This window comes from Onychostruthus taczanowskii, unplaced genomic scaffold (genome assembly GCF_017590055.1).
Source record: "Onychostruthus taczanowskii isolate IOZ18803 unplaced genomic scaffold, ASM1759005v1 scaffold1, whole genome shotgun sequence".
Classification (NCBI taxonomy): Eukaryota; Metazoa; Chordata; class Aves; order Passeriformes; family Passeridae; genus Onychostruthus; species Onychostruthus taczanowskii.
In genome coordinates this window covers 17,548,286-17,563,822 of record NW_024496525.1, presented here as the reverse complement: position 1 = coordinate 17,563,822, position 15,537 = coordinate 17,548,286, and the positions used below count along the sequence as shown (strand labels likewise).

General features: G+C 38.8%; 1 protein-coding gene across 1 annotated transcript; it reads right to left on the bottom strand.

Annotated features, from left to right (window-relative positions):
• Positions 1 to 5,253: 5,253 nt before the first annotated feature.
• PNN (pinin, desmosome associated protein) lies at positions 5,254 to 15,525 on the bottom strand. Its single transcript, XM_041398339.1, has 9 exons — positions 15,346 to 15,525; positions 14,997 to 15,068; positions 14,264 to 14,332; positions 12,753 to 12,825; positions 12,575 to 12,669; positions 10,588 to 10,669; positions 8,879 to 9,034; positions 8,658 to 8,796; positions 5,254 to 7,639 (listed from the first exon to the last, which is right to left on the bottom strand). Exons 1-9 carry the CDS (start codon positions 15,456 to 15,458, stop codon positions 6,354 to 6,356), a joined length of 2,085 nt encoding a protein of 694 aa, XP_041254273.1. The 5' UTR covers positions 15,459 to 15,525; the 3' UTR covers positions 5,254 to 6,353.
• Positions 15,526 to 15,537: the final 12 nt, after the last annotated feature.

Below are 15,537 nucleotides of genomic sequence, written 5' to 3'. Positions count from 1 at the left end.
TTTCAGGCTTGTAAGACAAGTAGAAAATCCATATGCTATCTCTGCATCATATATCACAGAGCAATACAGCCAAGCTATGCAAATGACAAACCCTGCTTTTTAAATAATACAGTTTCTTAGCAACCTATTATCTAATATGTAGTTATAAATATTTTTTCTCAAATTTGTTATACTTTAAATTAGTAATTATGCAGGGAGATGTACAATAGTTATACAGGCATGAAGTTTTGCCATAAATGGAAACCTGTAGAGAATCAGAATACCAGGTTGGGAGGGGCCCTTAAGGTTTATCTGGTCCAACTTTTCTTTGTAAAAGCATGGTATAAGCAAGATGATCTACATGAATCTTAGAAATGTGAAAACGTTTGGGTATCCACCACTTTATGAGGAGATTGTTCCCATGGCCAATTGCTGTCACTGTGAAATATTTTCCTCTTCTGTCTAATCAGAATCTCCTCTGAATTTTGTACTCATTATCTTTTACATGTGACTACTTGTAAAAAAAAAGTCTCCACCTTCTTTGTTTGCATCAGAAACAGGCTTTGCTTCAAAGGTTTCATATCATTGTCCCAGACTTCTTTGGTGACCTAAACACAGTATCTTATTAACCTATAAATAAAACCTTCACTTTTCCTTTCCCACTGTCCTGCATGAGGGAGCCTCTTCACCCTGCCTTCTTGATAGCACCCCAAGAATCTGCATTACTTTCCAACCTGTTCTTTGCAGTCATATATTGCAGGTTCCTAGTAAACCTGCCCCTCCTTCAGTCCTGAGTATTACTCATGCCAAGGTCACTGTATTCTCCTTCCACAAACCTAAGCTGTATCCTACTTGCAGCATAGTTTCCTTCTGCTCCACACCTCAGACCCGGTGGTCTCTCAAAGCCAGACACTGGTGCTTAGCCTGATCTACAGAGCCAGCAAAAAAGGGCACAAAGTGAGCCAGGGTCACCTTAACCAGCAGTGGCCTGCAAACAGAAACTTTACAGAAACGACATGTCCCCCACTTGCAATCTAACACTTTGGCCCCTTCCTTTGCCACATGAGCTGATAGTCAGGCAGCCTGTCCTATGACCTGTCACACCAGCTGTCTCTGCTGTTAGGTAATCCACTACAGAGCACCAAGGAATACCCTGCAGATCAGCACCTCCTGTCACTCCTGACTAACTTTAATGCTGCCCCATTTTTTTCACCCCAGTCTCTGCAAAACAGATTGGTGAGAAAGAATATACAAGTAATTTATATTGGAGAGACTTTCTGTGTACTTAGTGTTGTACAAATTAAAAAAAAAGAAGAAAAAAAGGACATTTTTATCAAACTGATCAGAAGTCTTTCATAGTGTTGCACACCAACCACAGAACATGGGACAAAACGCAACAATGGGCCTAGAAAGGTTAACAGTCCCTTTTCAAGCCTGGCAACATGGACCCCATTCACCTAAAAATGGAAAAGTGAGGTATTCTGACATCTAAATTTACGTACTTAAGTAGGTTTTTGGGGGAGAACAATCAGACCCACACCTTGAGGTCTGTACATTACTGTATTTGTGAAAATACCCCTGAAAATGGCACTGACTTCAGTTTCATATAGATACCAAACTTAGTCCAAATATTTACATGGAAGTAATCTCGGCTACTCAGTTAAAACTACATTTGAAATTTTCAAGTTACTCTAGGCACTGCTCATTGTGTTGCTTAGTCTCCACAAGCATTCTTCAAGGCTTAAGTGCTGACAAACACTGCTCTGATCTCTGTTCTACGTTATTTATTCCTCTAGTAAGTTCACTAGTAAATCTTTTGGGTGCAAATCCTATACATAGCATAGGCTATCAAGCACTTCTAATCACCTTTGAACTGAAGTCAAAGATTCATGGAGTTTATTATAGCTAGATTCCAAAGGACAAAGTTGAAAGCTTTATAGTAGATTGAGTGAGACTTCAGTTAATTTTTGTTCTGGAGAACTGAAGCAATGAATGTATTACTGCACATGCAAAGACAAACAACAATAATGACAAATATCTATTTCCAATAACTTTCATTAGAATGGAACTATTTTTATTTGCAATGACACATTAGTAACTGTAACTACTGAAGTAGAAAGCAGACATCTCTTAAAGCATACTAGAATTCAAAGAAGGATCAGAATTAATGGAGTAACTGAAATAATCTGAGTAGTATGGCACCCTGGATGGCTCTTTTAAGACATGGCTTTGTAGAAGTGAAGATGTTACATTTCCTAGATTGTTCAGTATCTGCATTGATAATAAAGATCAAAGCATATCAGAAGTTGGTAGAAGTTATCCTAATACCCATTTCATACTATGAACAGAATATACAGCTTTAGCTATACTGTTTTGGCAGCACTAAAGGGCTCCACACAGAATGCAGTTTCACAGTGTAGAATATTGCACAATATGTGGAAGATTATAGTCCATGGGCACAGCACTTTTAACAATAGAGTTCTCTTGATTTCGGATATTTGAATGAAAATACAAATTGACTTTTACATTTAATAAAATGTCATGTCAGCAAAATGTTGTTTTTTTAAACAAGTAACTTTTAAGAAGTAAGAGGAAGTAACACTAATTCACTCTTTCAGTTAGACAAATCTAAGCATGTAACAGTCATTCATCATCCAGACCTAAACCAACTTTCTTAACCAGAATAACAAGTAGCAAGAAAAAGCCACTGTTGCTTCTCTATTACAAAGACAGTTACAAACATGACAACTGACAGAGCATTTAAAAAAATAATGGAAATTGTGACTTTTATTACTTTGAATCTTGAGAACACATTTCCAAACTTTGAACACCTCACATTTTGCCATGTAATAGAATACTGTCATGTAATAAAAACTGCCTGAAACAGGAGGAAAAACCCCAAGACTGAACATACTCCATAACACAGATCTCTATGTGTTACTAATGCACCACTGCTGCAGCATTTCATCCCATCATAAATACTCTCATCATGTACTTTCAGAGAAATTCTTCTTTGACCAGGCAAACTAATTGCGAAGATCTTTGACATAAAATCGAAATGAGTCTGTTTACCCTGTTGTACCACGGTTATTGCTATAAAATCAGCAGCTGAACGTGAATCTTGGATCTGGGCCTAATCACAAGACCATTACTTTCCTGAGAAATCAAAGATGTTCCAGAAATCTACTTGCAAATTTACTGGTTTTGAAATTTGTTTTGTTGGAAGGGGGTTGTTCAGTTCTTTAATACCTACTGTCTGCAGAAAAATTATGTGCAGGTTTCCTTTGAATAAAATATAAAGAAGCTGTTCCAAGCACAAAGATATCACCCTAAAAAAAGAGGAATTTGAAGAAGTATGCCTTTTATCCAAAGTCATGTTTCAGCTTATATTCAATGAACAATCTATGTAACATCTACTCTGACAAAGCACTCCAAGTGGAGCATTGTGGAAAAACACATTCTTGGAGAGTTGCAGTTTATCTGTGCCTCAGGACTGAAGCAAAAACCAGCAAGTAATGGTACAGAGTCAGTGCATAGTGTAGAGGTTCTAAACCAACTAAACCACCAACTACCTTCTTAAACTATACTGAAAGCTAGAAGGGACCATGTGATGGAGGCACTTCAAAAGACAGGCATAGATCATACAAGGTATATTCCCTGCTCACATAATGCATCTCTACTTCATTCTTAGAAAAGGGGAAAAACTGTTGTTCCTTTGTCCACTTTATTTGAGTGAAAAGTGAACAAGGCATTTTTCCTTTGATCTCCACTCACCATTGTGAGGAAGGGATACGAAAATGTTTCAGTCATTTCCTACCTCTATGCTATCTGCACTAAATACATAGAAAATACAAACTGTTCCATCAAATTACGTCTTAAAGTTGTCAGCTATTTTCATTCCTATCCACAGCTCTGATATAATTTCAGGACAAGAGGAAGAGACCTTGAAGGAAAATGTAACAATTACCAGACACACTACTGCTTTATGGTGATAATAGTACATTACCATCTTACGCTATTTCTGTAGTGGAATATTGATTGGAATATTTAGATTTTAGGAAGCTTCAAAGTTATCACACACTGACATTCACATTACACTGACCTGCTTAGACCTAGGAATGCTAATGGCACTGCTTAACAATGGTAGTAAGTTTCTTCTAACAAGCATTAAATTATCAACTACATCATCAGCTTTGTATGCAGCAACAAAGCTCCTGTATTTTCACAGTCAAAAATACATTGCAGCTGGGAATATAACCTGAAACAATGTGATCAATCCAGTCCATAGTTCAGCAACCAGACCCATCTTACTGTTTCCATAAACCCTGTTAATGCATTGCTCTGAAATAGGTCAGAAGATTTGCACAACTGACTCAGTACCAGCCATTTAAACCTGCAAATGCACTACAGCAGTGAATCACACAAGCTCAAAATAAAAAATGTTAGAATTATTCAACATTACAAAAAAAGTGCAATTAATTGAAAAACGACAATGGCTTCCAAAGGCAATCTGAAACCTGAAATTAGTCAAAACATGTAGACCAATAACATTTACTGTTACTCAGGATTAAGTTTTTTTGGTAGAACATTGTTTAACATCTTCAATAAGGCATTTGAACTTTTGTTTGTCCTTCAAAAAAGACATTACGTTAAACCACAAGATTCCCTGAAGGGAAGGAAACATTGTTGGAAAATACTGACAAGAATAAAAATTACTCTGTTGTAAAGAGACAGAGGCAGATAGGATATTGAAATAGCAAATGGACTGAGGAATCTGAACTCCTTGAGAAAGCGGAGGCCCATGTTTTCCCATTGACTATTTGTGCTACACTCCATCCCTTACTAGACACATTTCTTGTTATGACATTGAGCATTTCAGAACACATAAATCTGTCACTACTGTAGAGTTGAGATGAAAACTGACACACTCCAAGCTAGAACCTGGCAACTAGCTTCCAGAAAAATGGGGTGTATGGCATTTTGTACACTAAACCAAGCTTATGTGTCCTTCCATACTAAAATCTTTCTAGGATTTCCTGGTCTGTGATTTGGCATATCAGATAACACAATTCTCTTCCTGTCAAGACAGCATAGATTATAGCACTACAGTTTCATAGTCAGTTAATAGACAATTAAAAGCCTTAAGAATAATTTTGGATATAAAGCTTGTAAGGTACAGCCACCTGCAATTACAATTCATACTTTTAAGTGTAGAAAGATTAAGGTAATACACCTGTTAATAGAAAAGATCATGGGCAACGAGAAAGTAAGTAGTCTACAAAGCCACATTTATTTGCACATGTACAGAACAAAGCAACAGATGTTATAGTTTTCCATACAAAATTATATAAAAACAGTATTCACCTTCATAGATAACACTATACCACCTTAGGTTTATTAAATACATTCAGAAAGCATTCTTGCACGCACACAACATTAGTATTAGGTAGTCCCAGGTAACTCCAACACTGCAATGTAATTATTCCTAGTGGTATGAAGGGATCAAAGATTAGTCTGCAACTAAAACAAAAGGAATCGTGGTTGAGAAGCAAGCTGGAGCCTTTCTTCCACTGGCCACCAAAACAAGGATCATCATTGAAGAGGTATTACCTATATCTAGAACATAGATTCAAATACTACGAAAGCACCTGCAGAAAGCAGGTAAGAGTGGTTTTCCAGACTGACTTGAGCTACCTTGGCCAGTGTTAACATTGCCATTTAATTACTGCTTGCCTACAGATAGGAAATTTTATAAAACTGAAAGATAGAATTGACTAAGAGCTTGCAGTTACAGAATAAAAAAAAAAAAATAGATTAAAATCAATTACTTTGCCTTCCTACCCAGCACTGGAGAGATTATTTGCTGTACTAGGTCTTAAAATTCTCACTCTTGCAAGGAATAGAGGGGAAAGGCAAAACTGTATATTTCCTGCAACGCTGCCTTCCTACATATAATCTAAAAGGGGAATTTAATTGTCAACAGGACATCTCAAACAATTTATTTAAAATGCACATTTATTTCTACAAAAAAAAGTGTATGATACAGAAGAAATGATCACATCTACTTTAAAGGTTTACCTATTAAAATATACAGAGGATCTTAATGAGTACAGGATATTTAAAAAAAAGATGCAAAGGAGTGTTAATCTTTTATTTTTACATTTTCAGGAACTTCACATAATTTTGGTAAGTAACCTTTTACAAAATTATGTAAAAAGTACAAGAATGCCTGGTAAACAGTCTGCATTTTTCCAAAAGATTTTTTACAGCATGCAATTCTTAAGGCAGCCTTCTCTTCCTCCTTACAAGGAATCCTTTCACTCAAATAAATCTTCTGCTGCAAAGATTAGGCTAAGGAAGCTTGGTCTCTTCTGTTAACGCCTTTTGTCTTTCCTGTCTGATTTACGGTCTCTTTCACTCCGTGAAGTTCTCTTGCCTGACCGACTACTTTCTGATATAGATCTCTTTCTGTCAGACCTCGAACTTTTATCCTTTGAGCTTTTAGTATCTCTACTACCACCTTTTGAGGACTTGTGACTTCTATCTACTCCAGAAGCATCCCTTCGCTTCCTGTCTGTGCTCCTTCTGCGCTTTCTGTCTCTGTTATGCCCTCTGCCTCGGCTTCGACTTCTACTCTCACTACTGCTGGAGCTACTGCTGCTACTGTCCCTGCTCGTACTGCCACTTGTAGTGCTGCTGCTGGTGGAACTGCTCCGACTGGAACTGCTGCCAGTACTGGAACTACTTGCACTGGTAGTACTGCTTGAAGTGCTACTGCTACTACTGCTGCTGCTGCGGGTATGACCAGTTTTGTTCCCTGCCCTACCCCTGCTTCTACTCCTAGTCTTACTCTTACTTTCTGCACTCGCTGTCTGATTCTGCTCTGCCTGGGCTTCAACCACCTTTACAGACACCACAGCATTTTCATCCTTGTCTGTCTGGGGCTCCGTATCCTGAGTGGACTGAGACAACTGAGGTGATTGTGCTAGTGGCACAGACTGTGGCTGAGACAGAGCCTCAGCCACAGATTCTGTCTGAGCTTCAGGTGTTTTCTCCTGTGTTTCTTCCAATTCAGCATTATTTTCTGTTTTGATACCTTTCTCCTTCTTGGGAGAAGGAACATTACACACTTTTTCTGGCTGAGCATCACACTCTGTTTCTGGTTCTATTTCTTTGCCATTTTCATTTTCTACAGGTTCTACACCATCTGTCTCATTCATTTCAGCCACATCCTGCTCATTATCCACAGGCTGAATGTTTTCACTCTCCTCTTTTACAACTGTGACCTCCTCATGCTGATCATCCTGTTGCTTGTCATTCTCCCTCACCTCAGTAGGCTCTTCTACTTTCATCTCTATGTCACGTTTCTGCTCATCCTCTTCCTGTTCTTTTTCTGCATCACTATGCCCTGAACCTGAACCTATTTTTCCCTTTTCCTCCCCTACCTCCTCCATTTCTACATCATTATGCTGATTACCTGTCTCCATCTCTTCCACCTGCTGAGCCACCTTACCCTCTTCCTGCTCCTTGTTCTGTTCTTCCTTCTTTTCTTCATTCTGCACCTCCTGATGTTCTTTTTCCTTCACAGATTGTCTTCTGGGTCTGGCCTCCATTTTGTTAATCTGCTCTGCAAATTCATTTCTCCTGCTTTCAAAGAGCGCTAGGGAATAAATGCATAAATAATAGTTAAGATAATCTACAGACACTGAAGTCTACTTACCCTTTAACTATGAGCTAATAAGTTATCGAATTGTTCAACTTATAAATACTGCAACCATGTCCTTTCTGAAGTAGCAAGCCATTCATGCATAAAGAAAAAGACTGCTAGTTACCTTAAGAAAACAAAGCAAAAGGGAAAGTAAGCTCAGCTGAGTATTCAAAGAGTAAAGCCCTAAATCTAAGTTAACAAAAACTTTTTGACTTCATTAAAATCAAACCAACTAACAGTGTAACAAAAGAATACCTTAATGTCCTGATATTTACCTATTAAGGTTATACTTCTAAAGCAAACAAAAGACAGTAAAAAAAAAGCAAAAAGCTAGCTAGGTATTAAGAAAGCTTAATTACTGTAGACTATCCAGACAGGTAAGCTATCTTCTCTTATCCCCCAACCCCACAAAATAAAGAAAATCGCCTAAGAAAAAACCAAACCAATACATTCTTAGTTTAATAAAAAAAGAACAGTAAGACTACCATCAATCGGAGCATTTTAAATTGTTCTCCAAAAGAAAAATATAGTCATCCTGTGAAACAGAAATGAACACACATTGAAGTAAAAAAATCATCAAATTTCTAATGTTATGCTTAAGAAAATACTTCTCAAATGCTTTGTAAACACCTGCAGTTCCTTGTGTCTTCATAGAATCTGCCTTTTCAAAAATGAAGTTGTTGCACTTGGATACATCTGGGTACTAAAGCTAATATTAAGGACTGTTTCAAACACATACCTCTGAAATTATGCATATGCATCTTTTGACTTCTTGTAAGAGAATCAAATCCCATTCAGTATAAAAATAAGTCACTGAAAGAGTAATTTCCAATTATGATGAACACTCATGTAAGAATATAGTTTGTCCTAAGCATGAAATTAATGTATTTAAGCAGAGACTTAAAATAAATTTGTATGGCAAACAAAGGGAGGCAAGAACAAGGAGCTTTGTATCACAAAGACCACTTACCATTCATCTTTTTCTGTGACTCATCCATCAGCTTCTGCGTAGCAGGACACATTCTGCCAGGTATGTAGAATAAATGAGGTTTTGTCTTTGTTCTTATGTATTTAATTATTTTAGCATTGTGTTCATTCCATTCTTCTTGCTGAGAAATGAAAGAAAATAACCCTGAGATACACAAGAATAGTTTAAACAAGAGAAAGATCAAGAACAAAACAAAAACTCACCAACTGAGCAAGCTCAACCTTTTGCTCCAATAACCGCAGCTCTGTCTGTTTAGCACGTCTTTCTTCAAACAGTTCTCGCCTCTCATTTTCAACTTGCTTTCTCTCTTCTTCTGCCTGCACTTCAAGTTTCTGTTCAATTTCTTGTCGTCTCTTTTGCTAAAATAAATGAAATACAATCTTAATTTTTTTTCTACATCAAGAGAATGTGTTCCAGTTTGATCCACTTAATAATTTTCAATTATTTACACCATTAAAGGCATTCCTCAAAACATATTAGGAAATACCTCCTAAACTCCAGCTTGCTGGCACCTAATTTTTTGTTGGTTTAACTGTATAGTTATGTGAATTTCTGTGTGCATTACTATCTTTCAGTTTGGACTTAAATTTTCTATATAAACGTCAGTAAGTTGGTTTTTTCCCCCTCAGTGGCAGAAAAATAAAAGCAATGTATTTGAAGTATCAGGGAAATCAGGTAAATTTCCCACTTGGGAAAGAACTAAACTACTCCAAAAACAAATGAGGGACTGCAGACTGGTGTTTGTGACCAACAAAAATTAGATTCTGAACACTTCCAGTATATTAATTGCTAATTATATATCTAGGAATGCCGTTTGTATGCCCTAAACTGCCATGTGATCAGATTGTACAATAACTGTCAAAAAGAATTTACTGCCTGAACAAAAGAATATCTGTGTTGTAAAACCCCTCAGGCCTCAACTTTGATTTATAGCAAGTGTATATGTATGAACAAAAAAAGATCTCCATAGGTATTCTCAGAAAAATTTTGCAAGGAGCAGTAACTCTTCAAAGTCTCTTTGTGCAATCACATATTGCTATAAATTAGACAGGGACTCCATGTTTCTAGACCATCCTGATAAACAGCTTTTTGTTCTAATGTAAGCAGGCAAAAGTGAACTTTGGTCTTATGTGCCACATGACAAGTTAGGTAAACCACCCAAATACTGCATCTGAAAATAATCAATACCAGCACTGTGAGTCAGCTCTGCTGACACTATACAGAAAACGTTTTAAGTTTAAATCTTTCTATCTGCTTAACTGGACTGCTGAAATTCGACCTTTAAAACACTATTTTTTAATTCTAAAAGTTATTAGTGTTAACTGAATAACCCATTTAATGCAACAGTAAACAAATACCATAGTCTTTACAAATTAAAAACGGAATAAAGTTACCACCATCCCATATAAAAGTTTTTAAAGTAATCACTAAGCTACGCGAAGCCTTTGCTTCAGTACAATGACACATTCATTAATTATAATCAGAAATTCTGGTTATCTGTACTGGAACACAAAAGATATTTTTAGACAGATAGCATAACCAAGCATAGATTTCTGTATACTTGGTTGTAATTTAAACATCTGGAACACACCAGGGTAGGCACTACTTCATCACTATTATTTCCAAAAATAGCCTATGACCTCTTAAATAGTTACCTGATTAAATTCCATTTAACATTGCCTTTCTGTTTCCACAAAGGTCAGAAACAGGGTTACAAAGTCATAGCAAGAATGCCTTTCCTGCCTCCCACCCTCATTCCCCTGAATTAAGACAAACAAAAATCTCCATGCACTCTCATCAATTTGCTGCACCTGCAACCTACACTGTAGGGAACTTTCATTCTTACTTGTAATAACTTAACCAAACAATTTTGCTTTATTATTTACAATCTGATAGAATTTAAAGTAAGTACCCTCTCAGTAGCAATAGCAACTGTGGACTCCTGTTTAAATTTTTGAAGAGTGCCCATCAACAAGCCAAATATACGTCGATTCCTGAAAAAAAAACAAACGCACAACAAAAAGAAATTTAAGATTCAGTTCAAGTACTAAGATTTTTATTTGTATAAATAATCAGAGAAATTTTCCACCTGAAGGATACTTATTTTTAAAGGCCCAGTAGTACCCAAGGCCATTAGCAATAGAAGACATACTGACTGTGCCAACAGTCCAGGATATAATTTACAGTGACATATCATTTTGCTTATGAGTAAGACACAGCTCTTATGAGTAACACAGAACAGCTAGCACTGGCAAAACTGGCAGCCTGCACATTTTTCATCTATAAATAATAACACTAAGGAAATACTTTAAAAAAATCTTAAAGCAGAGAGTACTGAAGAAAAAAAGTGAAGGAAATACAGTGTGAGCTATCAATGAGGGAGCAAACTGGGTTTTCTAAAAAGCATGCACTCCCCTCTCCACAATCTGCTTAGACTATTAAGGAGAAATGGAGCCACAGGGGAGTGAAAGCTTATCTGTCAGAGCTGCCCAGCAATGAGACACTGCACTGTGGTATGAAAACAGCTCTCATTCGATTAGGCGTTGTTTTGAGAAAAATAAGTAAAATTCTTCAACAAATTCCCTTCTTCTGAGCAAGAACTAGTTTCTTGACTTTCACCTTCAATTTATTTTCATTCAATCCCAAATTAAAGTCTTTACAACCTCATGCAGCCTTTCTTATTTGCCTTCAACCTGATAAAGTGAGAAAGGAAATGCTACTGTCTTCTCTAAGCACTACTCTATTACAGTGGCACAAACCTCACATGGAAAGGTAAAAGTGTATCAAATAATAGAAACAGGAACAGATAAAAATCAAAAACTGAAAGTGCATTTGTACATGAATAACATCCCAGAAGACACTGAGCAAAATCAGGAGTTCAGGGGATGTTATCCTCTTAAAGAACCTCCCTCCACCACAATTCATAGGGACTAACACTGGTTTTCTCACCTCCCTAGAGACTACTGAACTGACAAGCAGTAAAACTACAATTCTGAGGGAACAAGCTTTTAGTCTGAAGATGTAGGAAGTTCAGTAAGCATTTTGGAAGTCTCCCTGTGAGGGAAGCAATTAGAACCTAGTAATGGAAGACTCTAAGTGGGGTTATAACAAAAAGAAGCAAGTGAAGTGCCAGTTTTCTGTGACAGTTGATCGGTGGGGACTTATTAGAGAAGATTTCTATAGTTCCTTATTCCAGTTCTAATTCTTCTGTTTATTTGGGGTATAACTATCACTGCATCAGGTGACTTGCAGTCTGAAGTAGATGGAGTCCAAGAGGTCAAACACAGTTGCAAATTTGATTTTCAAATACCTCTTACCAATACAGCTGTATTTCAGTTAGAATTTTAATAGCCCTGAGAAAAAGAAAATATAGGAAAAAGGAGATATACATAGGAGAAATCAAAAAAGCAGCAGGTGAAATGAAGGCAAGAGTGTACACACAACAAGAAATCAAACTAGTACGAGAAAAGAAACACGATGGAACTATTTCATTTAAAAAAAGAGGCAGAGGGAGTGAGGAGTCATATCCAAAACCCTACTTTAACCAACAAAATAAATGATGAGCCAAGACAGCTCTAATAATCCAAGACGTTAAGCAACCAATGAAGCTACAGATATTTCTGTCTTACTCGAACGACATTAAAACAGCACTAGCAAACCTGTTCCTGTAGGTGGCCCAAAAAGCAGAATCCATGTCAGTTATGTGAACAATGCACATGTTGCTGCTTGTGAAGTATTTTCAGAGAATACTTTTTAAATTAAATTTTGTGTCATAATGGTAGCTGTTGTACATAATCTTTGATACACAACAGCTTGTGTGCAATATCTTTCAAATCTAAAGCTACTTTCTATGGTAGAACTTAAAAGTATCAGGTAGTGTAAAAGAGATTTCTGCATACCTTTGTTTTCCTTTCTCATCCATATTCTGATCTTGTATAAGGTCTCGACGTGTTCGCTCTTTGGAGGTAGCAACGACAGAAGATGGCAACGCTGGCTACAAGAAAGAAAAACAAACTCCTTAGTTCATGGTGCTGCAGGTAGGTTCCTTCTTGCACAGCTCCATTTGCTATACGCTACCTTTTTAATATCATCATCCTCTGCGTCGCTTTCTTGGCGTGATTCTCTTCTTGTCCGGCGTTCTCCACCCAGCCTGAGGAAGAAAGCCAGCTGCCATTAGAGAACATGTATTTAGGAGAGAATCTCTTCCAGCAGGAGAAAATACAAGCATGTCTAGTCAGAAGAACCAACACTTTGGTGAAAACCTCCCCACTGTTCCAACAACCAGTAAGTAATATTTTACAGGCGGAATCTACTGTTGGTGAAAATCTATGAGTTTAAATTTTAATACTAATTGCAGACTAATAAAAACAGAAGAATCCACAAATACCATACTTGACTTTTAAAAATACATTTGGAATTTATTCTTTTAAATGTTTGCGCTTTTCCAGAAACCTCTAAAATGGCTACTGGTATAATCTGTCACTAGACAGATTTGAATGCACTGACATGGACAGGTTGGTATAATTTCTTAAACAGGAAATGCTGTTCAAATTACCTACGAAATACCTATGGGAGAGAGGCAGAGGGCTTACCACTTGAGACATGGATGAACTAAGGCTTTAACAAAGAACAACTTTAAAACAAACAATTTAAATAAAATAAATCCTAAAATAAATAATTAAGGTTGAAGTTTTTTTTCAGCTTTGTGGCACAGCACTGTCCTGTTTCCCAGCTTCATTTTCTGCTAACTCAAAAATTCCAAAGTAAGCTTTGTTTTGGTCAAGAACTACCACTGCACATTAAGTGCCTACAGCACTCAAGCTCACCATTATCAGTCACATCTGATGGATTTGCAACCAGATGTGAAAGCTCAAAACCCAAGTCCATTGTCACATTGCCTGTATTCAATTTACTGAACAGATCTCAGTCATAATTCGTGTTCACTGCAAACAAATGTCACAACCAAGAAGAATGTAATATAGCACACTGTATGCCAAATAAAACATAAAAAATATCCAAATATCTTTGCATTGCTATATCTATATGTTATTGCTACCATCTTAATGTTGCTCTAAGGTATGAAAAAGATTTCACTGAGTGATTTGCTATCACCCAAATTATTCCCAACAAGTCTTCAGTAAGTAATCTCCAAAGAAGACAGTGGAAGTCACCAGTTATTACCAGTTTTTGGTTTACTGTTACAAATTCTCATTTGGAAAAGCAAGTTGGCTGCATTAGTTTTTATCACTGAGAGGGTATCAGGGACAGACAAAGGTGATATGGAGACCCCATCACCAGAAGGTATGAAAAGACACTTTATTATTAGAAATCCACAGTTCTTATGGAAACAATGGTGGACCTAAGACCTGATTGGCCCTTAGGAATCTTCTCTCACCTACTGGTCAAGAAGGGACAACTCCTTGACAACTCCATCTTTGACAGAGATTGCCTGCCAGGTGCAGAGACTGAGATAATAATTGCTTTAATTCTTTCTCTGAGCTTTCTCACAGCTTCCCAGGAAAATCCTGGGAGAGCTTTGTCTCCCTCTGCTCAGAGGATGTGTGATTACCACAAGTTTTTGCACTCACCTACTGGATGCACCTTCAAGGTCCCTCTGTTTGGCTGGGGGTCCTCCTCCACTATCCGAGAATCCACGCCTAAAAAGAAAACTCTCATGGTCTTAGAGCAAAGTTAGGTTAATCCCTGGACCACTTCAGGGACTGAACTATAATTTTGCTTTTTAATCACGATTAAACATAAATTTTACTCAGCTCTATCACCACTTACTGTTAGTACTGCAGTGAAATGTTCAAACACATTGCTTGTGAACCATCTAATTTTACCTTGAATTTCTGCACTTATTTAACTGAGTAGCTGCACTGAAAAAAGCATCCAATTGTGTTCAAATAATCTTATCTGCAGTAACTTTCAGGATGTGATTTTATCCACATATTTTTCCAAATCCCTCCTAGAGCACCTACCAGTTTTTTAATAAGCAAGAGACTGATTTTGAACGATTTCAAAGTCAAGGTCCCAGCCACCACGCAATACCTGCCTTTTTTGACGTTTCCCCTTATTTTTCAGCCTAACAGCTGACAAGGTCGGGGAAAACCACCCATTTAGACTTGCTGCAACTCAAAAGGAAAAAGCGCTTTAAACTTAACCCCCATAGGCCCGTAGGGCAGCTCTGGCGCTCATTCAGACAGCGCCGCAGCGAGCAGCCGAGGCGAACGAGGAGCGCACGGCACTCAGGGCAATGGCACGAACCAGCGCCAGGGAAAGGATGGATGAAACTCCGCTGTCCGCCCTGCGCCTCCTTACCTTAGCAATAAGCTCCCACGCCCTCTACCTCCACCGGGGCCTGCGAGGGCTAACAGCCTGTTTTGAGGGGGCCTGAAAGAGACGGTAAGCGCTGTTAGTGGTGCCTGCCCGGCCCCGGGGCGCTGCTGCCCGCCCGGCCCAAGGGGCCCGCGGCCCTTCCGTCCTGCGCTCCGCGGCCGTGCCCCACCCCCGCGGGGCAGAGCTCCCCCATCGGCGCACCGGCCGCACCGGGACGCGGGGACCCGCGGCCCGCTCCGCGCCGCCCGCCCTGCAGGCCCGACGCGCGCCCCCCCCGCCGCCCGGCCCTTCCTTCGCGGGACGGCGGCGCGCCGGGCGCTCCCCGCCTCACCTCACATCGTTGGGGTCCCGGCCCGTGAGCTTGCGGATATTTTCGTCCACGTGCTTGAGGCTTTCCTTGGCTTTCTCCAGCTGCTCCTGCAGCGCGCGCACCGCCACCGCCATAGCGCCCGCCGCGCGGCCTGGCCGGGCCCCGCGCGAGGCAGCGCTGGGAAACGGGGGGAACAGGCCCCGCCCGCCCCGG

What these genes read in the sequence shown, in the direction of transcription:
- PNN (XM_041398339.1), bottom strand. Translation starts at nt 15,458, where the DNA reads ATGGCGGTGGCGGTGCGCGCGCTGCAGGAGCAGCTGGAGAAAGCCAAG. An exon ending in CTTGAAGGTGCATCCAGTAG is followed by an intron (nt 12,826 to 14,263) that starts GTGAGTGCAAAA and finishes TTTCTTCCTCAG; the next exon opens with GCTGGGTGGAGAACGCCGGA. An exon ending in GATGAGAAAGGAAAACAAAG is followed by an intron (nt 10,670 to 12,574) that starts GTATGCAGAAAT and finishes TTTTTTTTTCAG; the next exon opens with GAATCGACGTATATTTGGCT.